Source organism: Centroberyx gerrardi, chromosome 12 (genome assembly GCF_048128805.1).
Source record: "Centroberyx gerrardi isolate f3 chromosome 12, fCenGer3.hap1.cur.20231027, whole genome shotgun sequence".
Classification (NCBI taxonomy): Eukaryota; Metazoa; Chordata; class Actinopteri; order Beryciformes; family Berycidae; genus Centroberyx; species Centroberyx gerrardi.
Window position 1 is genome coordinate 11902605 of NC_136008.1, and position 23186 is coordinate 11925790.

The following is a 23186-nucleotide window of genomic DNA, read 5'->3' on the forward strand; positions in this document are numbered from 1 at the left end:
ATTTTTAGGAGGATTTTGGGGGGAACATTATATGTAGCTTAGATGTTAATTTGTGTTTACTGGCATAGATTGATAGCAGCCAGAGAAAGTGAAGTTATACAAACTAAAAATAACTGACATACTTTGCATGCTTGTCTCAAAAGGTGAGATGGAATTTACATGGAAACAAATTTGATTTGCTAGAGAGATGGAAAAGCAAAACGAGAGCCTATGTAGATGGAAGAGGTAGCGAGAGGAAGAGCAGGGAGAGAAGGGGACAGGAACAGGGTTATTTTCTCCCATAGATAGTTGGGTAATTAAGAAAATTGGAGTAAATTACAGGGTGGGCGAATAGGCTGGGCTGGTAATGAAGCCTGATATCTTATCATGAGAGAGAGAGAGAGAGGGGAAGGCTAAATATGAGCAAGACTGGGAGCAAGTAAGGAACACAAGGGGAACAAGGAGAGTAGGCTACACTTAACTTAAAAAGTGCATGACCTGCTTTTGATATAACTCAGCTCTTTCTGCAAGTTTCTACTCTGCTTGGAAATAGAGATCTACCTCATCTCAGACAGCACCACAGAGAAGAGACTGGATTCAGCCCATTTCGTCTTGGTGGAGAGACCAGACTGACAGCAATCCCCGAGTCGCTTGAGTGCAGAGTAAAAGAGTTCCTGCAATGTCTTGTAGGTGAGTTTCTTGTATTTGTCCGCCTACATTTTACATTTAGAAGACGCTCTTATTCAGAGCAACTAAAGATGAACTTCCTAGATCACCAACATTATAGGTAACCAATAGCAAAGAGTCATAATCTCCTGACAAACAATAAAAACAAAAGATTCCTGTGACATGTATTTCTGTTTTACACACAGAGGATGGAAGGAATTAACCCAGAAACCTAGAGATAAGAGCGTAGCATCTAAAGTCTTCCTCATAGAAACAGGTTGATGCATTGCAACACTCAAAAGAATGAACAAAACTCGAGAGTCATCATCGTTCACCCTCCCGAGGCTGCGAGAAAGTGCTGCTATCATCTTGTGTCACGGTGCTTCGCTCGTCGAACAGTCTGAGAAACGAAGCTCTGTGGCATCAGAAGGGAAGAGAAGCCAAGCTGCTTCAGCTGTTAGACATGTGAATTTGTGTGCACCATAATGCAAAATGCAATAGCTGGCGTTAACCACGGCCCTGAGCATAACAAACACCTGCAGTGCTGTATGTGTGCATGTGTGTGTGTGTGTGTGTGTGTCGGTGGGGGGAAGTGGCATATATGTTCCTTCACACTTTTCTTTTTCCCGACTATTCAAATACTGCATTGAATTTATAAAGGTGTCATGTCTTATAATAATGTTGGTAAAATGTTTGTATTACCATTACACATCTGCACCAATACTATACAAAATGTAGTGTATGATTCATTGTAAGATGAGGAAAATGTGTTTGGCTTGGGAAAAGAATTGGTGTGTTTTTACATGCATTCAAATGCGCCCTTTCATACCTCTTGTAAGGGAATTTGATTTGCAAGTCAAATGCAGAGAGCCCTTGTTTGTTCATGTGTTTGTGGCATATGTGTAACATGTCATGTTGACAATGTAACTAAGCCTTTATAGTGCAGGCGTGTATTGATTTGTGTTGCATTATGGGAGAAGTAATGTCACTTACATGGCTCTACACACTTCTTGTGGAGCAAGGTAAAGATGCAAGACATGCCAGACCAAAACTTTATATGTTTTGCTCCATGCACTTGTTACTTTTTTTGAGGTCACCTTGTCCTTTGTTGGGTTTCTATAGTTTTTGCTTCAGTAGTTTGTGTGTGCGATATGGAATGGGCTCACAGTTGCAGATGGTTTACAACCTGAAAGCAACACACACACACACACACACACACACACATGCAGACAGTGTAGAGGGGGGAAGGTTGTACTGCAAATAAGGAAGTGTACCGTAACTCTGACCTTTGTGTGTTACATACACACACACACACAGGCACACACAAATACACACACACAGATACACACCTGGAAGTAAAGAGCAAACAGAAAACAGAGAAGGGGAATAGCAGACAGGTGGGCTGAGGGGAAAAAAGTATCGTGAAGAGATGAATGAGAAACAAAGTGTGGGCTAGTTCGCGGAGGCATGAGAAGCTGAAGCAGCATATTTTGTGGATGCTATTTGTTTTTGACTCCTGTAACCAGCGTGGCATTTCTTCTTTTTTCCAACTGGAAAGGTGCTGTCACTCATAATTCATTGACAAACTGAACGGTTTGAATCGTCTCTGCAGTTTCATTGCCTTCACAGACCGCGCAGAAAACAAAGAGATGGAGCGTCAGAGAGCAAGTTACCGGCTATTCTATTCTTGCATATGAAGAGGTTTTTTTTTTATTGTGACTGTTTAAAAAGGGTCTATCTGTTGGAGGAATTCCGGCCTGTCAGCTATTTTTGTTGCTGTCTGTCTTGCTTTCACTATTTTGTGAAAGGAGCCACAAAAAGGAAGGAAGGAGAGAGCAAGAGAGAGAGACAGAGAGGAGGGGAGAGAACAGAGGGGCAAGACATATACAGCCCAGCCTTATCAGCGAGTGTCACTTGTTTTCAGAAGCAGCTGAGAACAGTAAGTGTTTACCTGCTTTCCTATTGGGAAAGAGAGGGGTTGGATAGGAAGAGGATTGGACGGAGAAATGCATAGAGGGGAAAGGAGGAGAGTGCGGGTAGTTTGGGGGATGTTTTGTGAATATGGTGTGCAGAGCGATAGAGTTGTGAGAGTTATTGGAGTTGGATGGAGGGATGTTGGTGTTAGAGAGAGAGTGTGTGAAAGAGTAAAAAGCATGTGATGTGAAAAAAGAGCGTAAGCATGTGATGAAAGTGTTGCATCTGTTGTACTGAAGCGAGTATACTGGTTTGTAGCGAGGCGATAGCGAGCAGTAGGTTGTTCATTTATGACATTAGAAGTCAAGGGTATTGCTTATGCTTCAGTCTGTACGTGTGCAATTACAAGTGAGCCTCACCCATCACTCTCCTTCTCTTTGGTCCCAGAAGAAGTAAAGAACGACATGGTTCGGTGAGTCAAGTCCTCACTGGACACTAATCCTCCATTAGTCAACTCCTGTTGTAATCTGTCTTTCGTGTAAAGCGTGATGTGAACTTCTCTGTTTCCATTCCTCCTTCTCTTTCTTGCTCCAGCTGTTGCATTGTCCGGCTCTGTTCTTCTATCATGTGATTTGTGATGTGTGTGTACTGCTCAGTATCTGTTTTCACATGGACTTTGTGCCACTAATGATGTTTTATTTAAACAGAGCTGAGCAAGCCCTCCTTTCCCTCTCCGGTATATTATATCACTGTGTTTCTATATTTCTATAGCCAGTGGTATGTTTGCAACAGGCCTGAGCAGAATAAATTGAGGCAACCGGACTGTGGTGAGACCACAGTTCACCTGCCAGTCCGGTAGCGAGCCTTCATTGAAGATCGTATTGTATTGTATTATTCCTGCTGTTAGATTGCTGAGATGGCGATCGCAGGAAAAATGAAAAATGTGTGTACATTTGTTCAGTATTTTGTCTATACATTAACTTTGTATTCCTTCTTTTCCATGCATTCATCAATTCAATCACCAAGTGATTTGAGGAAATAATAGCCGCCATGCCGATGTTGGGCCGCACAAAAGTATATATGTCTGCATTTGAAGACTTTCGTTCCAAAATGAGATATCCACCATTTAAAAAAACATGACCTCCATTCTCCCATATTGACTAAAATTTAAGAACATTATGGGTTAGGAATCATCTTAAGACATTGCTTATGAAATAGTTCATTTTATGAGGACAGAATCATCTATGTTTTTCAAATATGACCTGATAAATTTCAGGTAACAAAATGGATTCACAGCTTTTTGGAATGAAACCCTTTATTTGTGACTATTATCTGTGGGTAAGCTGAAGCGGAGAGTGTACATATAAGGTTTATATATGTGTGTGTGTGTGTGTGTTGTTCCAGGTGGTTCCACAGAGACATCACAGGCCTGGAGGCTGAGGCGGTGTTGAAGTCTCGAGGCAGCCATGGCAGCTTCCTGGCCCGACCCAGCAAGAAGAATGTAGGAGATTTCTCCCTGTCTGTCAGGTAATAAGTCGACCCGTCTCAGCAGAGAGCCCACGTTTCTCTGAGCCTCGTCCAACTCCACAGCCAGGGAGAAATCTTACTTTACCTTATTCTGTGTGTGTGAGAAGTCCACCCACCTTTGTCTTTCACATACCTTAAAAATAAGTAGAAAATAACTGACAAATAACTGTGAATATAGGATAAGCTGGTTATATAATCACAGTATGTGGTTCTTTGCAAATCCAGGTTCTTTGCAGTGTTTTTCTTACCTTTATTGTTTTATCATCCTTCCAGTCTTCCTAAATTGCTCTGCTGGTTGTATATTTACTGTTCATTGCATTACAAATTATATGACAACCTTTGGATATAAATAGAGATGTGCTGGACATCTGAATTGCCATCCATGCTGTTGCAAAGCATTTTTTGAGCATGATAAAATCACACCTGTGATATTGTGTACTAATAACTGTGTTATTACACAATACAATAATATAGGTAAATGTTGCTTATTTTTTTCTGAAATCGTTTTTCAAATAAGTGGGCCTTTGTGTTGATTTGGTTGGTTATATCATATACACAAAATAGGAGGGACTGCTTTCAAACGTAATGCTCTTATTAAAATGCTATTACAAATGAATAAAATAAGTTAATTAAACTGTGCCAATACAATGTGAATCGTTTACTGAAAGAATTAAATAGACTTACGTGCAATAACTGAAATTTCATGTTACAAATTGAGTGCATGTAAGTACGCACACATCTTACATGAAAACCTTTGCTCATTAGTTTTGACTGATACATCCCACTGTAGATGTTGCTGTAAAGCTCATGTACAGTGCGTAAATATTTTAAATTAGGTGTAATAAAACCCTTATCAATGGCAATGATTATATACTACAATATGTAGTTTTGGGATGGAGATATTGAAAAAATTACATGTATTATTGAATAAATAATGGTAATAATAAATAATAATAATAATAAATAATGATCTCCACAATGAAAAATCCCCGGAACAGCATTTGAAACTAGACAGTAACTGTTTTTCTCTGCTGGTCGAACACTCTCACCATTTTTCCAATATGAAAAAGCATGTTCTGGTCTTGCGGGCGGCAGAGTGGCTCGGCAGTTCACACTGTGGCCTCGCAGCAAGAAGCCGGGGCCTCTGTGTCTCTGTGTCTCTGTGTCTCTGTGTCTCTGTGTCTCTGTGCCTCTGTGCCTCTGTGTCTCTGTGTCTCTGTGTCTCTGTGTCTCTGTGCCTCTGTGTCTCTGTGTCTCTGTGTCTCTGTGTCTCTGTGTCTCTGTGCCTCTGTGTCTCTGTGTCTCTGTGTCTCTGTGTCTCTGTGTCTCTGTGTCTCTGTGTCTCTGTGTGCAGTTTGCATGTTCTCCTCATGTTCGCCTGGCTTTCCTCCCACACTCCAAAGACATGCAAATCAGCTGGATTGATTAGAGACTCTGAGTTGCCCGTATGTATGAATGGGATTGTCTGTCTCTCTGTTTGCCCTGTGAGGGACTGTTGACCTGTCCAGGGTGTCTCACTTGCCTTCTGCCCAAAGCATGCTGGGATAGCTTCCAGCCCCGCATGACCCTGACAAGGATTAAGCAGCTAGAGAAATGAACAGTGTTCTTAATCAATTTACCTTGTTAAATAAAGGTTAAAAATAAATAGATTTTTACTTTGATTCAAAAGGATAATTATGTTTAAATTTGCTAATGATGTCTTTCTTCCAAAAACTACATACAATAAAACCTCCAGTAAATACTGGTCTCAAATATTAACTTGAGAAACACAAAAAAAAAGCTCTTTATGTTGCTCGTGATCAAAAGGTCATGCAATTATCAAAACCTTCATCACACAGTTGTGATATTATCGCTGCATCCTGTTTACAAAGGTTTTTTCCAGTGTTAATATTGACTGTGTACGCTGTGTACAGATACTGTAGGCTACAGGTATGTGTCCATACATAGATAAATGCATAGATATGTAGACATTGCTGCAGCATCTCAGATTAGTGTGAAGATCAAATCAAAGCCTCTGACCAGTAACTAACTAATAAATCAGTTGTCATTTTGGCTGTTGAAACAATAAAGGTTGTAAATTATATATCATATAAGAAATTTTACTGCTGTACAGTTTTAAATTTCCCATCCAAAATCTCCTGACACAGAGAGTGTACTTGAAAGGTTCGGCACTGTCCTCAGGAAGATCTTTGCCAAGGAAAGTTGTTAAGAAAAGTATCACTGTAGGTGAAACTGTGACTGCCTCCTCTCCCCAGGGTGGGCGACTCGGTGACCCACATCCGTATCCAAAACACAGGCGACTTCTACGACCTGTACGGAGGAGAGAAGTTTGCCACGCTGTCGGAGCTGGTGGAGTACTACACAGCGGAGAACGGCATCCTCCAGGACAAGGACGGCACCACCATCGAGCTCCGATACCCCGTCAACTGCTCTGACCCCACCACAGAGAGGTCTGCACACTCTCACCTCTCACCTTTCACCCCCTCACTCTGTCAAACCTTAATGTTTTACCCCCAGCAGGTTAATACGGCCCACACTCCCTGGTTTCTTTGTGCTCTCACCGCCTACACTCTGGTTAGTGTAATAGAGGTGGTTAGGTGGTTAAGGGAGCATGCTTATAAAATGATGAGTGGTTTTTCCTAGAATGATTGATTATCCACTGTGGATAATAAGTATAATTTATGGTTCTGATCAGGATATAGCTACAGTTGAGATTGCAAAAATAATAACTTTGTTAGCATACTAAAATTACAGTTAAACCTCACAACTATTATGCTACAGAAAATGTAGCACTAATTCCCAGTGATCTATCAAAACAACAACATGAGCATGTAGCCAGAATTTTGTGTATTTTGGTGTATTACCAGTGCCTCACTATCACAGCAGCAACATTATTTTTTTTTTCAAAATCTGCCGTATTGCACCAACCCTACAAATTCATTTTTTGTAATTCCATCTTTGCAAATTTAAAAGATAAAGATTGATGAGTGAATTAGCGACAAAATATAGCTGAAAATTGTTCATAATATGCTTATTTACCTTATGTCACCAATATCACTACATCTCAAGGGATTCTTTACATTGTCGGCCGTGGGTGCCAGACACCCACAGCACCTATTCAAATTCCGCTTATCATTCTGATTTGATCTGATTTGAATGCTTTCCTCTGGGGAGAAGGCATGTCATTGACAGCCATTTATTTAATAAAAGGCTCTCTATGGCTCCAGCATCTGCTCTGACACCCTCTGACAGGTTGTCTGTCAGAGTGTGAGTCAGTGAAGACAAACACCCACAGTCCAGACACCAAGAACCTACAGCAGTCTAGGCTTCAGTCATACATCTGTCTGATTGTTGTAACTCATGGATTCCATATGAAAAGCGGTCTGCAGTGTAAAGACTGTAAATGTCAGAAATGCGGGAATCACTTTTTGCTGCTCTTAATCAATTTGCCTTGTTAAAATAGAGTGAAAAATATAATATATATATATTTTTTAATTCTGATATGAAATGTGCTCGCCCACACTGTGCACTTGAATTCCATGACATTTTTTGATGGAGGCGGAGTTGCTGGGGGAGGTGGGTATGGTTTTAGAATTGGAGTTTTTCTCCCATTTGGCAACAAAGACCTGGAAACACTGTGAAACTGTAGGCTGCTTAAAGTAGGTTGATGTCCAACTGGCTACCATGGTGATAAATGTATAAAGGCTATGCATTGTTCCGCTCCATTTATGAGTCAAATCTCAACCATCAGAGGAGGACACTACTCTCTGTCTTATGTGTGCAAATGTGAGTGTGTGAGTGTATGAGTGTGTGTGAGTATAATTCACCCAAGCTTGGAGCTCTACCCTCTTCCCCCCCTCCCTCCTCTCTCTGTCAGTTGTCTAACTTCCCTTTCTTGCTGCGGTTGGAAACTTTAAGTTTTGACACTTTTGAAAGCAATGGCCAGACCCCAGTTGTCTTCCTCTCTTGCACACTCCATCGTGTTCTTGCTTACTTGCCGTCTTCCCCATCTCACTCAATCTCTCTCATCTCAGAACCATGATTACATACCTTAGCAGGTCACTGTGTGGTGCAGTTATATTCCATTCCAGGCTCATTTATCTGTCAGTCAATCTCTTCTCAGAAAAGAGGATATATATGCTGTTTGGCCCTTACTTAGCACTATTGCATGAGGTTATTTAAGTGTTTTATGTGTGGAACTAACCTGGCTGACATGCAATCAAGCCAGCCTGTGAAATATAGGATTGAATCATTTTCTTATACTGTATTTGCACACTTACCATACAGTACACTATCAGTTATTTGCAGTATTCACGGTTGTCATGGTTGTACTACATTCCTGTGCAAGGGCTGTTCTTCTACTTCTGCAAAATTGCATGGTCAGTACCTTTATTTTTGCAGCAAGTACTGGTTCTCACAACCAGTGATATGTGAAAAAGTGTTTATCAAACACCATGGTGAATCTTATTTCAGTTTCTCTAAAATCATAGGTTGTGATTTGACAAATAAGTAAACCAAATAAGTAAATCATTAAAAATCGTGTGCATAAGTATCATGCACTCTACTGCACTATCAACAGCTATAAAAGTAGGAGTTTGAAGAGAGGAGGGGCAGCATGGGGAGAGGGGGGATCTGTGTGTGTAACTCATGGGGGGGGCACAGGCTATAAATACTTTGTCCTCTTCAGCCACAAAATCTGTCATCAGAAATTTTCCGACCACAAAGCAGGAAGTTTCGAAGACGAAATCGAGAACTGTGCCTAAAATTAAGTGACAGCCCAGCCCAAGTACACATTCTCTCATTCACACACGTTTGCACGTTACAGTCGGGGACAGAAATACGATCGACCTGCAACAGAAACATCTGTACCTGCCATTTATAACAATTAACTAATGCTTCTGATTCTGTTGTGGCTTTCTATTTCCACACACTGTATATTGTTCACACCTGTGCTATAAACATCTGACTAGAGCGTCTCACAACCGGGTAGCTCTGAATCGACTGATTATGCAATACACACTGCAGTTACAGAATAGTCCCAGCCCAAAAAGTGCTTTGTTTAAATAAAATAACTAAGTGGAGGTGAACAAGGGAGAAGATAAAGGATTGTTTTGTCATTTTTCAGTCACTGCCATTGTACTTTGTGTGCAAAATGTCTGTTGTAAGTTGTCAGTTTCTCAGCACATAACCACATACAGTCAAAAGTGTGAATATTGGGACAGTGAGCGAAAGTCTCTTTTTTTGCTATTGCCTTGCTTGCCATTGCTATTTGCTTTGATATTAAGTAAGTATATATTTAATGTTCAAACAACATTATGAAGCGAAAGACCGCTTTTGGTTAGGCTCTGTGGGTCACCGTGCTGAACCGCAGCAGCAAAGAAAGCCAAATTTAGCTCACCGCCTGACTATCTTTATACCTGTGTACATGCTGTAGAAGCTACATCATGAGCCATCTGTCTGTCTTTGTAACCCAGGTGGTATCATGGCCACCTGTCCGGGCCAAATGCAGAGAAGCTGCTGGGAGAACGGGATGAGCCTGGGACCTTCCTGGTGAGGGAGTCTCTGTCCAAACCTGGAGACTTTGTTCTGTCTGTTCTGACAGAGGAGAGGAACAAATCAGGAGGAAGGAGGGTCTCCCACATCAAGATCATGTGCCAGGTGGGCGCCTCTCTGTCCCTTTTGCCATTTCCAACGTCTCCATGTGTGTGTGTGTGTCAGTGTGTTTGTCCATGTTTGTGCGTCCGACCCGCAAGACAGTCCATGCACAAAAGTGAGTGCTCTTCTTGGTCAAGTTTTTGCTTTGAATATACGGAATTAGGAACGACAAAAAACATCAGATTCACATCATTCAAAACACTGACGGGTATTCCCAAAGTTGTGCAGTGCACCATACTGTGAAATAGGTTAAAGCTCTAGTTTCCCCATTCTGATGCAATGTCAGACCATTGCTCATCTTTCAACTCTGTCTTTTGGTCATAGACGTTAGTGAAGTGTGTAAGGGCCTTCTAAGAAATAGGAACACTTCAACAGAAATGCTCACCAACAGTTGTCAGGTACCACTGACCAATTTTAAAAGCACGTGAAACCAAATTATGAATTTTGACCTTATTATTCAACTGTGCCCTACCAGTCAAAAGTTTGAACACACCTGATTGAATGTACTATGTTTTTCATTATCTTAAGGCCATTTTGATCTAAAAGCTTGTGCTTAAATGCTTGAAATTCGTTTTTTTAGACAAATATAAATAGCGAAGTTGATGCCTATGCATGAATTTCTTGTCAAAGCCTTTGCCTTTCCATCAAGGCAAAGGGCGGATACTTTAAAGAACCGAAAATATAAGATAGTTTTAAAAACTTTTTTGGTCACTGCATAATTCCATTTGTGTTATTGAATAGTTCTGATGTCTTTACCAATATTCTAAAATGTGGAAAATAGTAAAAATAAAGAAAAATGCGGTGTGCCCAAACTTTTGACTGGTAGTGTACATTCAGTCTGTACATTTTGTAACCGCTGGTGAGAATACAGTAACATGTCACACCCGGCCTCATTTTCATAGATTATGTCCCCGCGTCATCAGCACCAACAGGAGCTTAGCATTTTATTTTTAGCTGCAGTTCATAGCAAACGCTGTGCAGTCCTCATTTGAATGGGTGGCATTGTTTGTCGGGCACGGCTGCAGGATAATAGATTATGAGATTACTATAAGGGTCATATAAGCCTTTGCACAAGCGTTCTCAGGGGGCAAGGATCAGGAGAGTTTGTGAACCTTGCTTGGCTCTAATCTTCAGGGTCTGTTACTGCTGTTGGTGCCAGATGAGATGTGATTACATCAGAGTACATTCATGCCTTTCACACGCGGGGAAATTATTTTTCTTCGTCAGCACGCTTTCATGAAAATATATCTGATTAAAGTGCCAACAAACCAGTCATCAGACAAAATCAATTTGTTCTGCACAGGCCGGAATTGATTCTCTCTGCGGTTTGTGCATTTTCCACACTGTAAACGTTGGGTGCAACGCTTTGTCACAGGAATGCTGCTGTGTGGGAGCTATTCTGTTCTACTTGTTACACGTTAGTTTAAATAACATTTCAATACCGCAACACACACAAGTTTCAGACAATGAGTAATTGGAAAATGAGATGTAGGCAGGTCCCATTACAGTGTGAGTGTTATTGTGCTGAAAATGTTTTAATTGCTTTTTGTTGGAGGTTGCGTTGGCGCTCTGGGTGTGTATTGGCAATGAATAAGTAATGACATTATGAGCACAATCACTCGTCGTGATGGGAAAAACTAGGAAAATAAGGCCCAGGTTGAAAATAACAGGAATTATCCTTTAAGTTACCTACTATCCTTTAAACATTACCACCATTTAAATCATAATTTGTTTTCATGTTGTGCTATCAATCATTTTGTGATAGTAGATGTCACTTTTCAGTTGGTGGATACCTCATTTTGGAACATAACACTTTATATCAGACAGAGCTTGTATGGTGTGTGTGTGTGTGTGTGTATCCAGAATGACAGGTATACAGTGGGCGGTTCGGATATGTTTGACACACTGGCAGACTTGGTGGAGAACTACAAACGCAAAGGCATCGAGGAGATCTCTGGCAACTGGGTGCACCTCAAACAGGTGAGCTGAGCTGTCTCACAGCTTCGCAAATGATTTAGATAAAACATATCAGAATGTGCAGAATACCCCAATTAAATACCAAATTATATACAATATCTGCAGGTTTTGCACCGCAGATTCAACAGGTTTGAATGTCAGAGTGAGCTGAAAAACAGAAACTGGTCTTTGTGAAATATTGTGAAACAGTGCAGAAGCAGTGCAGCCCACAAGTCGGAAAGATTACTCACATCTTAAAGTTTGTTGTTTAAGTGTCCTGCCTCAGTGAAGCAATGCTGATGACTGGATGGGTGTTGTGTTATAAATAATTGCACAGTGTTTAGTGGCTTCTCTATATTCTAAAAGTTTTCTTTCAAATCTGTGATGAGAACATCTGACAAGTATACCAATTGCGCAATTATAGAGTAACGAATCCATAATGATAGTGAGTGTTTGAGTGTTTGTTTCCTCATCACTCTTCCTCTCTCTCTCTCTCTCTCTCTCTCTCTCTCTCTCTCTCTCTGCAGCCTTATTTCTCCACCAGAGTGAATGCGGCAGACATTGATAGCAGAGTGAAACTGCTGGACCAGACAACACAGGGGCAGAAGGAAGGCGAGGGGGAGAAGAGCAAGGCGGGCTTCTGGGAGGAGTTTGATGTAAGGTTTGGGAGGGACTTACAACAGATTATGTTATATTATTTCTCACCTTGCTCTGTGTGCGCACTGCTTTGATCAGATTGTCAAAATGGGAGTGTCATAAAGCGGGGGGAAATAAATAATACATCAGGCTTCTCGTTCATAATGAATTTACATGTCCATTAGCATTTTACATTTCAAGGCTTACTCCCTTACCGTGGATGAGATACTACAAACTATAGAGGCAGTATACTACCATCTTGTGGTGGTGGAATACAGCGCTACATAATCACCTCTCTTTCTCTCTCTCTCTCTCTCTCTCTCTCTCTCACAACTCTCTCTCTGTCTAACTCTCTCTCTCTCTCTCTCTCTCACTAACTCTCCCCCCCCCCCCCCCCCTCTCTCTCTCTCTCTCTCGCTCTCTTTAGGCTCTTCAAAAGTTGGAGGCAAGGGTGAAAAAGAGCAGAGAGGAGGGCCAGAGGCCAGAAAACAAGAGCAAAAACCGATACAAGAACATTCTTCCCTGTGAGAGTTTTTCCGTATCAGTATAATAGTCTAAATCAGTGGTTCTCAATCCTTGGTTTGGGCCCCCCCCCAGTGGTACGCAAGATAATTTTGGGGGGGTCGCGAGCTGATTCATGGGATAGGAAAAAAACATATTCTATACAAATTTATTATCATGTCTACTATCATGTCTTTTCTTGTGCAATACTGAATAGTTTTAAGCTTCTAGGCTTCCTCTGATCATTAATCAAATGAAACAACCTGCAATATAAATCCCATGAATAAATCCACTATCTGACAGTACTAACTTTCAACCAATTGTTCTCACTCTCTCTCTCTCCGACCATTTCTACGCTCCATCCTGTTCTGCCACAAGTCAATGACACCAGGGTTATCCTGCAGGATGTTGATTCCAATGTTGTTGGTTCAGATTATATCAACGCCAACTATGTGAAAGTAAGTGTCCAAACTCACTGGCTTCACAGTAACACTAAATTACAAATACACAAAATAATTATAGAATGGAAAATTGTCATATTTCAGTTATTCAATCTATTTATTACTCATCTTAATTACTCATCTTTGAGTTTATTGTTGTATTGATCGTGTTTGTTTATTAAAGTGCATTCACTGGTACCTTCTCTGTTTGTAGAACACCCTGTGGGAGACAGAAGATCAGAAGGTTTACATAGCCACCCAGGGTTGCCTAGCAACAACTGTCAATGATTTCTGGCAGATGGTGTGGCAGGAGAGGACAAGGGTGATCGTCATGACAACAAGAGAGGTCGAGAAGGGACGGGTCGGTATCAAAAGAGTATAAATGGAATACCTATTTGGACTTTGTACGTTTTTTGAAACCGTGTGCAAATGTGACCGTATTAGTCGAAGCAGAAAAGCAGAAATCTTTCATGAATGTTCCCACTAAGGGTGTTTTCACAGCTTTCTAAAAACTTTTCTAAAGTCCGAGAATTTCTGTGGCAGTCAGACTGTTAAAAGTTTTTGCATGCCTTATTACAAGTAGATCAGACTATTACAAGTCTTTTCCAGTCTTGTGGTAAAACTGTGGGGCGCCTGCAGCTTACTCAGAAGAGTCTTGACTAGGACAAGAAAAACTGAACACATTACACCTTCGATCGCTGCACTGGCTTCCAGAAAGCATTAGAGCGGACGTTAAGATTCTGCTGCTGGCCTGCACAGCTCTAAATGTCCCGGACCCACAATACATCTCTGACTTGATTGCAAGGCTTGAGCCAACTACAGCTCTCAGGGCTTCTGGCACCGGCCTCTTACCTCTTAATAGTTTCAAGGATGAAATCCAAAGCTGGCAAAGCTGCTTGTAGCTATCATCCTCCCAGTTGTTGGAATAGTCTGCCAGAGGGCCTGAGGTGCGCCCCAACACCAACCTCTTTTAAAAAGCAGGCTTAAGCTGGTAGGGGGAGCCCTCTTTGAGCTGACCTTCCCAAGGTTTCCTCCATTTTTTTCCCCCTAATGATATTTTTTGTGGGAGTTTTCCCTTGTCCTCAGTGAGGGTCAAAGGTTGGGAAGTGTTGTTTTCATTTATTATTTTCATAATGTGGCCGTTGTGAAGCCCTTTGAGACTGTAGATGTGATTAAGGGCTATACAAATAAACCTGACTTGACTTGACTTACAATGTTTCTCTTCTCTAAAGCCGTTCACACAGGTTTTGACTTATGTTAAGCACACTGAGTTTCCTTGCACAATATGCTATACAAATAAGGTTTGACTTGACTTACTCTGTATTTTTGTGCAGAATAAATGCGTGCCATACTGGCCAGACCTTAAGAGCTCCAAAGAGGTTGGGTCATATGTGGTGAGCTGTGTGTCGGAGAGAGATGCTGCTGATTACAAAGTCCGAATCCTGGACATTGCTCCTCTGAACCAGGTAACCTCCAAACACCGACCTCTGACCTTAGCTGTGGCTGTAGCTGAGGTAAAGCTGCACATTTTTAACCTGCACTTATATATTTTATTGATGAGTTTTCATTTGTGTGTGTGTGTGTTTTGTTTAACTCTATCCCAGTCAAATTCAAACCGTACCATATGGCACTACCAGTACCTGAGCTGGCCTGACCACGGTGTTCCCCAGGAGCCAGGAGGCGTCCTCAGCTTCCTCACTCAAGTCAACAGCAAACAGGCTGAGTTTCCTGACGCTGGACCAATGATCATCCACTGCAGGTAATGAACAGCTGATTAACCCAGAGGTCACAAGGGGCTTACAGTAAACCCAGACTCATATCGTGGCATGATTTCATACAGCATTTCAAAGACAGATTGCACAGCATGTGCCACATATCAGCGTTGGGATGTTTTGTGATCTTGGGCCTTATCCAAACCACTGAAAACGTTGAAAAATGTCAAAAATGCATGAGAGGCAATGGGAATATCTGTTTTTTCTCAGTTCCTGAGGTTTTTGCAGGACATGACAATATGTTTTCCAGATGGAGGGTTTTACCAAATGGTGGGTCGGACCATGTGTTAAGGAGATCGTAAATCTCAAACTTTAAATGTGTGTTGTCTTGGGGCTTGGGGAAGACATCTCTACTTGTATAGCTTTGTTAAAAATATCTCAGTTGCTCAATTTTTTTTTATTTTTTTTACTAAATTCAGGTTTGATAACATTAGGTTTGATGATAAGAATTTGAGGTTTAAGATTAAGATTATCATATTTTCAGGATTAAGATTAGTAGTAGCAGAATTAAAGGTTTTGAGTCAACTGACACTTTATCCTTTTGGAATTTTCCCCTACTTGTGCTTTTTTTTTTTTTTTTAAAGTTGTTGGTTGAGTGATTATCTTACCCTTATGTTGCATAACTATTTTGGAATGTATGTATGTTCACAAAGCTGCACAGCATTAATAATCTTTTCTTTTAACAACTCCTATCATGGCATCAAGTCCTTTTCAAATCCACTAGTCTCTGCAAAGCGATCAAATGGTCCTCAGCATGTGTGAAGTGACCGACCCTTACCTTCTGTAATAAAGTGAAATTTCACCACTGCATTCATGATCACTTAAGACATACAATCAGTGCGCACCATAGAAGCAAAAATCCCTGGTAATCCCCTCCGATAAACATAGTCTGTCTTGATTTTTTTCCACTTTTATCCACTTCTGTTTGTTTGTTTATCATACAATTGCACTGTGTTTTAATTGGTGGCAAGATATATTAACCTTCATTCTGCTGTGAATCTGTCCAGTGCTGGGATCGGTCGGACGGGCACCTTTGTGGTGATTGATATGATCCTTGAGACCATTGACGCTCAAGGTAAAAAAAAAAGAAGAAAAAAAAGAAGATCAATCACTTTCAGTTCTTGAGATATGCATACAGTAAAAGCAAACTAATCAAGCATGCACCAAGTACATTTTCCCTTTATTTATTCTCATACCGCTTCCATCCAATTTTTCCCTTTCTTCACTTCCCCTCCCTCTACCCTTTTCTTCCTCTCTATCTCTCTCTCCAGGCCGGGACTGTGATATTGACATCCAGAAGTGCATCCAGATGGTACGGGAGCAGCGCTCTGGCATGGTGCAGACCGAGGCCCAGTACAAGTTCATCTACCTGGCTGTGTCTGAGTACATACAGGCCGCCAAGGCCCAAGACAATGCCTCCATGGTGAGCTGGAGGGGGTGGGGTGGGGGTGCTGGGGCTGGGGCGGCTGAACACAGGGGGCAAACAAAGACCAGGAAGAAGAAGGGGATTGGATATGAAACACAAAGGGAATTCATCTTTTTTTTCTCCCCTGTGGCTGAAATATAGATTTATGTCACGAGGAGTCAAGAAAATAAGGCTTCAGGGTCAAAGGCATGTGTATGTCAGTAGACCTTTGCACTTAGGACTGTTGTTTTGAACACTGGGGCTGGCTGCTTCACCCCTACTGACTGATATGTTATCAAAGAGTGCAGTGTGAAAGATGAACGTTGACACAGAGAGAGCGAAACCTGCCCGCTAGACTAAACTAATATCACAACGTCACTCTGCACTGTCTCAATGGTCTCTGTCTTTCTCTTCCCCAGGAAACTGAGACAGAGTATGGGAATCTACAACTCAAACACCCACCAGCAAGCAGGAAGGTCTCAAAGTGAGTTGAGAGAGTGTGTGTGTGTGTGTGTGTGTGTGTGTGTGTGTGTGTGTGGGTGAGAGAGAGAGAGAGACAGAGAGAGAGAGAGAGAGAGAGAGAGAGTGACTTGGACGTCCTTAAAACATTCCCATCTCTCCTCTAAACCTCACACTGAATTCCTACTTGGTTTAAAGTTGTCTTCATTCTTACGTCAGCAGTTTTTGGAGGAACAGTCGAGCTGCACCGGGTCTTGATTTGTAGAGAGAGAGGGAGAGAGAGGGAGAGAGAGGGAGTTGTGGGTGGAGGGGGGATGAAGCTGCAGCTGGACTCGTCTTCACTTTCAGTACATATTCCTCTTTGGTACTGGGGACTACAAACTGTTTTTTCAGCTAGATTCCCAGCTTGTCCCTCTTCTGTCTGTCTCCATTCCTCTGCTGTCTGAATAATGGGTGTTTGTGTGACCTCTGGGCTTCGGGACCCCTAGTGTATGCACTGGACTATGTTATAATTAACCAATTAGGAAAGACACAACAGAACGGAACTCACACATTAGCCACTTCAGTCCCAAACCTCGGGACCTTTGAAGTACTTGGAGCAGCCTGTGATTTCATCAGACCAGTCGAGCCAGCTTGTGAGGCTGGACCCAAAGAAGAGCAGCTTTTGTTAACAATCACTGTTGTATCAGAGATTGCACTGATTTGCTGCATGTTGCCCTCTGCCTCACCACAGTTGAACCGTGCCACTTGTACAGTGCAGTAATGTGTGAGTTTCACACATGCTTGGCAGGCTCCCAGCTTCAACTGATTGATTTATGTCTGGTTGGTCTATTTAATTAAATCGTTCTCATCCAATGGCTCTGTTCATTAACCTTCCCTATGCCTGTGATTCACTTTGAACAGAACTGTGTCTAATCAATCTGTGTTGCTATATAAACCATCTGTGTGCTTAACAGCCACTGCCAGTACTTTAATATCACACACTTGCTCTTTATTTGCACTGGTACCTGCTGCTAACTTTAGTAACTGTTGTTGTTGTTGTTGCTGTTGTAGCTGCGGTTGTTATAGTTGTTACTGTATGATGGGGAGGGGGGGCTTGTGAGAAAACATTTCATTGTTTTTAAACACTGACTTGTTTTTTTTTAACATATGACAAATAAACAACTAAATTAAACTAAACGTAGCTAAACTATGCCTGCAAAAGGTTGAATCTTCTGAAGAAATCAAGGCGTTAGCAGGGCTTTGCTGGAAAAGAGCATGTGTGCTCAGCCAGCCTAGCCTGGGTAAATAAAGCTTAAATGAAAATAAATTAAAAATCACCATCCCCATTTTCTTTGTCTCTCTCCAGAAACAAGGAGGACGTATATGAGAATCTGTCGAAAGGAAAAAAAGACGTGAAGAAGCAGAAGTCGGAGAAGAAAAGCGGCTCAGTGAGGAAAAGATAGAAGTGAAGAGGTTGAGATATTTTATGAAAGGATATCATATTATTATATTGATGTAGTCAGTCTTTTGTTACAGAATTTTTGTCTTTTAAGTGAGAATTAAGGTTTCAAAACAGAGACACGACAAGCCATTGATACTGTATAGACTGAATGTTAACATGATTGACGCATTGTTGAAAATAAAGACAGAGCATGTGTGTAAAGTTTGTCATTTTATTGTCTTTTTTTTGCAATTATTTGAATGAATGGGGGGGGACATGTCTCCATCAATATTAGGAGAAAGATGAATTGTCCCATTCAATTATTTCTGCCTCAGATGAATATATAGCATTTTCACTCAGTCTGTGTTTTTAGCAGCACAGCTGAGTTTTACTGAAGCATATTGTGTAATTGGCTTTGGTCACAAGACCTTCCCCCAGTTTGAATCTCCTTTTTGTCAAGGCATTTTCACAACAAATCAGACTGCCATGTTTCACATTTTGGTTAATGTTTGCCCTTCACATCAGGGATTCAGTTTTGCAATGCCTCACTCTATTTCACACAGACCATCATTCTCCCCTTTGTCTCTCATACCTGCATACTCCTCATGTACTCCTCATTTCTTCTTCTTTTTTTTTTTTTAATCTTGCCTATGAAGTGAGGGAAATGGAGCTACATTTAGGCTCCCACTACAGTATGTCCATATTGTGTGAGTGTAATTTTCTGCCCGGGGTTTGATCCAGAGTGTGTCCCACTAAAGCTGAAATGAAACCTACAGCCCCTGCCTTGAGCCATAAAACCTCACTGGAGCTGCCCAGCGGCCACAACAGCAGACTGTGGTTACACTGTTAAGCTCTCAGGTACAGTAAGTGGAGAGTAGCAGGCTATTTGCATGCATGTTCCGTCGACTGTCCCACATCTTCCTCCATCGGCCGCATTTTGGGGATCTGAAGCGCCGCCTTTGACTCCAATTGATCGCTCCGAACAAACATTTGGAGAGATGAATGGACTTTCCCCCGCCACACATCCCTCTCTGCATGTGATCCCACAGAACACGTCTGTTCTCTATCACAGCGAATGAGGAGGGGGGAAGCACTATTAATTAAGGCGGAAAAGAGCCGCGTTGGGATGCGGATTAGGCTATAGAAACAATGTCATGAATCGTGTGGGAGTTGCCAGAGTGAGGAGTTAAATAGATTTTGCGCTTGCAGCGTGGAGGAGAGTTTGCAGCTCAGCGGAATTCATAAGATTGTGCAACAAATCTTCCAGAAGAGGCAATCGCGGCTGATGCAGACTATTATTCGCAACAACAGGGTATAGTTTTACGCGCACGTTCAATCCAGGCATTATCCAAAGGTTACAGTGAAATTGATATCAAACAACGCGGGAGTTGATCTGTGGAAATCAGCAGGGACAGTATTGGGGGGGAAAAGCAAGGCGGAAGAAAAGTAAGCTGGTGTTGCATTTCAGTTCGGTAGAATTTGTGTTTGGAGTTTTTGTTGGGAGTTTTCCCCTAACAAAAGGTGAAAAAAATGTCTAAACCTAATTACTCCGGGACGTTTAATATGGTTTCTCAAGAGAATATGGATGACTACCTCGGAGCTTTGGGTAAGATCATTTGTTTTAGTCGCATCTATGTACTTTTTACATTCTGTTGTAGTCCGCTAAAGAAATTTATTTTATAGTTTCTCCTCTAACAAGCAGCCAAGTATTAAACCCCTCCTCTCCGGCTCACACTCGCACTGCAGCCTTTTGTTGCTTTTTGGCTTTTAGATCAATTACATTTTTGCATTGTATTGTTTCATCGCCTAAACTTGTTGTACAGCAAACTTTAACTTTATTTGTAATACCACATCTGTGTAATGGAATTTATGCCACCTTGTCCTTTCAATGACCCCGGACACAGACACACACACACACACACACACACGCACGCACACAAAGGGTGTGTAACTGTAACTGTCTGTGTGCATGCTGTGTGTGTGTGCATGACAGACAAAGCGTCCCAAAGAGAGACTGGCATAGTGTATGTTAATGAATTTCCTCTCCACTTTCTGTTTCCCTGTTAGATATAAATTTTGCTCTGAGGAAAATCGTGTGCTTGTTGAAGCCCACCAAACAGATCAGCCATGACCCCGCCACAGGGGCCATGAAGATCCGCACACTCACCACCTTCAAGAACTTTGACATGGATTTCACTCTGGGACAAGAATTCACTGAAGACCTGGGACCTGTGGATGGTCGTACCTGCCAGGTGTGTGTGTTGTGTGTGTGCGTGCATTCATGTTTTTATGTCTATTTTTTCCCCCTGAATGTGCATACTATCTTGTCTGGGCGTGTACATAAGATGGTGATACTGCGTTTAAGATTACTTGTCATACAAGTTTGCTTTGTTTTGATGTGTGTGTGTGTGTGTGTGTGTGTGTGTGTGTGTGTGTGTGTGTGTATGTATGGGGAGCTTGTGGCTAATTTGGAATGTCTGAGAAAGAGCCGGCCTACCTACTGCTGTGATTTTGTCTTGTAACCACCTCCTGTTGCTTGTTTTAATATTTGAGTGAGGTGTGTGTGCGTGTGTGAGAGAAAGAGAGGGAGAGAGAGAATTTAATTTAAAAAATACTTTATTGACCTCTTCAGCTTACAAATCCATTCAGAAACCAGTGCATAAATCAGGATAAGCGGCATGTAGCTTACACTACATCCACCCATGAACAGAAAACAAAAAACAAACACAAAACCAAAACTTAAAAACAAAGATTCAAGACAAAAAACAAAAAGGACAGAGAGAGTTTTTGAACTAATGGCCATCACTTTGGTCTGCACAAAGGCTGGTGTCTCCGTGTGACTTAGCCTGTGGACTACTTTACATACTAATGGCACACACTAACACAGCATCTCTGTGTTTATGCAGACGACAGTCAGCTGGGACGGGGACCAGCTGGTGTGTGTACAGCGAGGAGAGAAGGAGGGAAGAGGCTGGACGCACTGGCTGGAGGGCAACATGCTACATTTGGTAAGGATGTGTGTGGTAGGAGTGAAAAGAAGAGGCCTGGGGGGGGGGACAAGGAAAGAAAATGGGAAATTGATATGCATGCTAAATGGGCTTGGACATGCAAATCAGATGGCCGTGGAAGTTATTCATTGCCTTATTTTCTCATGCTTGCCTGCATTATACAGTGTGAGTGGGAAGGACAATGTCTTTACTAAAAGAGGTTGCTGGAGCCTCTCCTGTACATGCCAGAGAAAAGAAGTGGGACCCAACCAAGGAGGGCAAAGACAAATGAGGCAAAAGACTCATGAGTGCACATCTTAAAAAGGTGCTTGAGGAACTAGGAAGAGGATTGGGCTTTCTCCTGTTGGTCCCAAGAGGCTAACCTCTTGTCAGGCCATTCATGTAAATAAGAATTTGTTCTTAAGTGCCTGCCTGGTAAAATAAAGTAAAGTAAAACAGTTGGTCTGCATTTAATCCCTTGTAGCTTCTAGATTACTTGTCGTTACTGATTAAGGTTTCAAACAATCAGTATTGTTCCACTAAATAGCTCTCACAGGATTTCTAATACCTCTATTGCAACGAGGAGCCATGAAAACAATGTGTTGTTGAGCTTGTGTTCAAATCCAGGAGAGAGTTGGGAAAGAAATGCCGGTGAGGATCAGGCATTAAATGGTGGATTTTAAAAGTTACACAAAGTAGGAGAAGGGAGTAGTGAGAGGCTAATGGGGAGTGAGTGAGGGGGACCAGGGGGAGGGGGCATGGGAGGAGATAAGTAGACAGTGAAAGAGGGAGAGGATTACAAGGTCAAGGGACGAGGAGAACGTAGGGGAGGGAAATGGGTTTGTGTTTTGGACACAGTCCCAGGTTTGTGAATCACTTATTTCATTCTCTTTGATGTGCCAATCAAAGTGTCTCATCGTTGCTCACTCTCTTTCTCCCCCTCTGCAGGAGATGAGAGTTCAAGGCGTGGTTGCCAAGCAAGTCTTCAAGAAGGCTGATTGAAGTAATTGGAAAGGGGTTATATTCAATAACCCAAGCTCCTTATTCTTAATAGAATATAGCCTGGGACTTGGTATAAGGAGTGCCATAGGTTTTTTTGTATTATTATAATTAACAATGTTTTGCAACATGACAACAAGGATAAGACTGAAGACCCATGAAGTGAATGATTTTACATCAGCGACCGGTGTTTTTCATTGATGTATACTTCCATGCATGTCACTGTAGAAAGATTGTCGTATTGCTGAGTTGTATATGGTTGATGGTACTAAAAATGACAAATTGAGAGAACTTGGTACAGAGCAGAGTGACTTGTGTAAACATTCCCTACATACTTCCTCCTATTGCACTATCTTCCTTCACAATGTTATAAACAAATCATACATCAGTTCTGCTTCACTGCTACATGTGTGTTACATCGTGTCTTGTTCCAAACTCCAAAATATTATTTGCCAAGAATGTTTTTTTTTGGCCTTTTTGTGTTCTATACCACTACCATATACCACTTATCTATAATTTCCCCTTGAATCAATGAGTAGAGTAGGGACAATATAGTTTGTATTGGATGTGACTGCTCTAATGTCAAATTACTAATATATTGCTTACATTAGAGACACTGTTGAGCTTTGCACAAAGACCACAGACAGTGCTGACTTGTGAAGCCGTCAATTAACAACCATGTTAAAAAACATGACAGTTTAAGCCATGTTTTGTATGGCATATGACTAATATGCCATGAAGGGAATGACTCAAGGACGCTAGTATTTTCCTTTAAAAGTTAAGAAGTGAAGGTAACAGTGATAAATGTTCTCTGTAACCTGATACCAAGATTTGCAGCCACTGGCATAGATATAGAGGCAACACAGT

General features: G+C 41.6%; 2 protein-coding genes across 4 annotated transcripts; both read left to right on the forward strand.

The window, feature by feature from the left end:
- Window positions 1-416: 416 nt before the first annotated feature.
- ptpn6 (protein tyrosine phosphatase non-receptor type 6) lies at window positions 417-18565 on the forward strand. 3 transcript variants are annotated; one of them, XM_071908949.2, is made up of 16 exons: window positions 2037-2584; window positions 3007-3031; window positions 3964-4086; window positions 6342-6536; window positions 9561-9744; window positions 11605-11721; window positions 12225-12353; window positions 12761-12857; window positions 13213-13292; window positions 13489-13635; window positions 14609-14740; window positions 14879-15033; window positions 16054-16121; window positions 16318-16469; window positions 16871-16935; window positions 18259-18565. In XM_071908949.2, the coding sequence occupies exons 2-16, from the start codon at window positions 3024-3026 to the stop codon at window positions 18353-18355; spliced, it is 1749 nt and encodes a 582-aa protein (XP_071765050.1). In that variant the 5' UTR covers window positions 2037-2584; window positions 3007-3023; the 3' UTR covers window positions 18356-18565. The 3 variants fall into 3 exon arrangements, with proteins under 3 accessions (XP_071765044.1, XP_071765050.1, XP_078143314.1); XM_071908943.2 differs by lacking the exons at window positions 2037-2584; window positions 3007-3031 and adding an exon at window positions 417-669; XM_078287188.1 differs by lacking the exons at window positions 2037-2584; window positions 3007-3031 and adding an exon at window positions 3489-3502.
- Window positions 18566-19381: 816 nt separating this feature from the next.
- rbp5 (retinol binding protein 1a, cellular) lies at window positions 19382-22707 on the forward strand. The gene is made up of 4 exons (XM_071908610.2): window positions 19382-19939; window positions 20401-20585; window positions 21240-21341; window positions 22269-22707. Exons 1-4 carry the CDS (start codon window positions 19864-19866, stop codon window positions 22320-22322), a joined length of 417 nt encoding a protein of 138 aa, XP_071764711.1. The 5' UTR covers window positions 19382-19863; the 3' UTR covers window positions 22323-22707.
- Window positions 22708-23186: the final 479 nt, after the last annotated feature.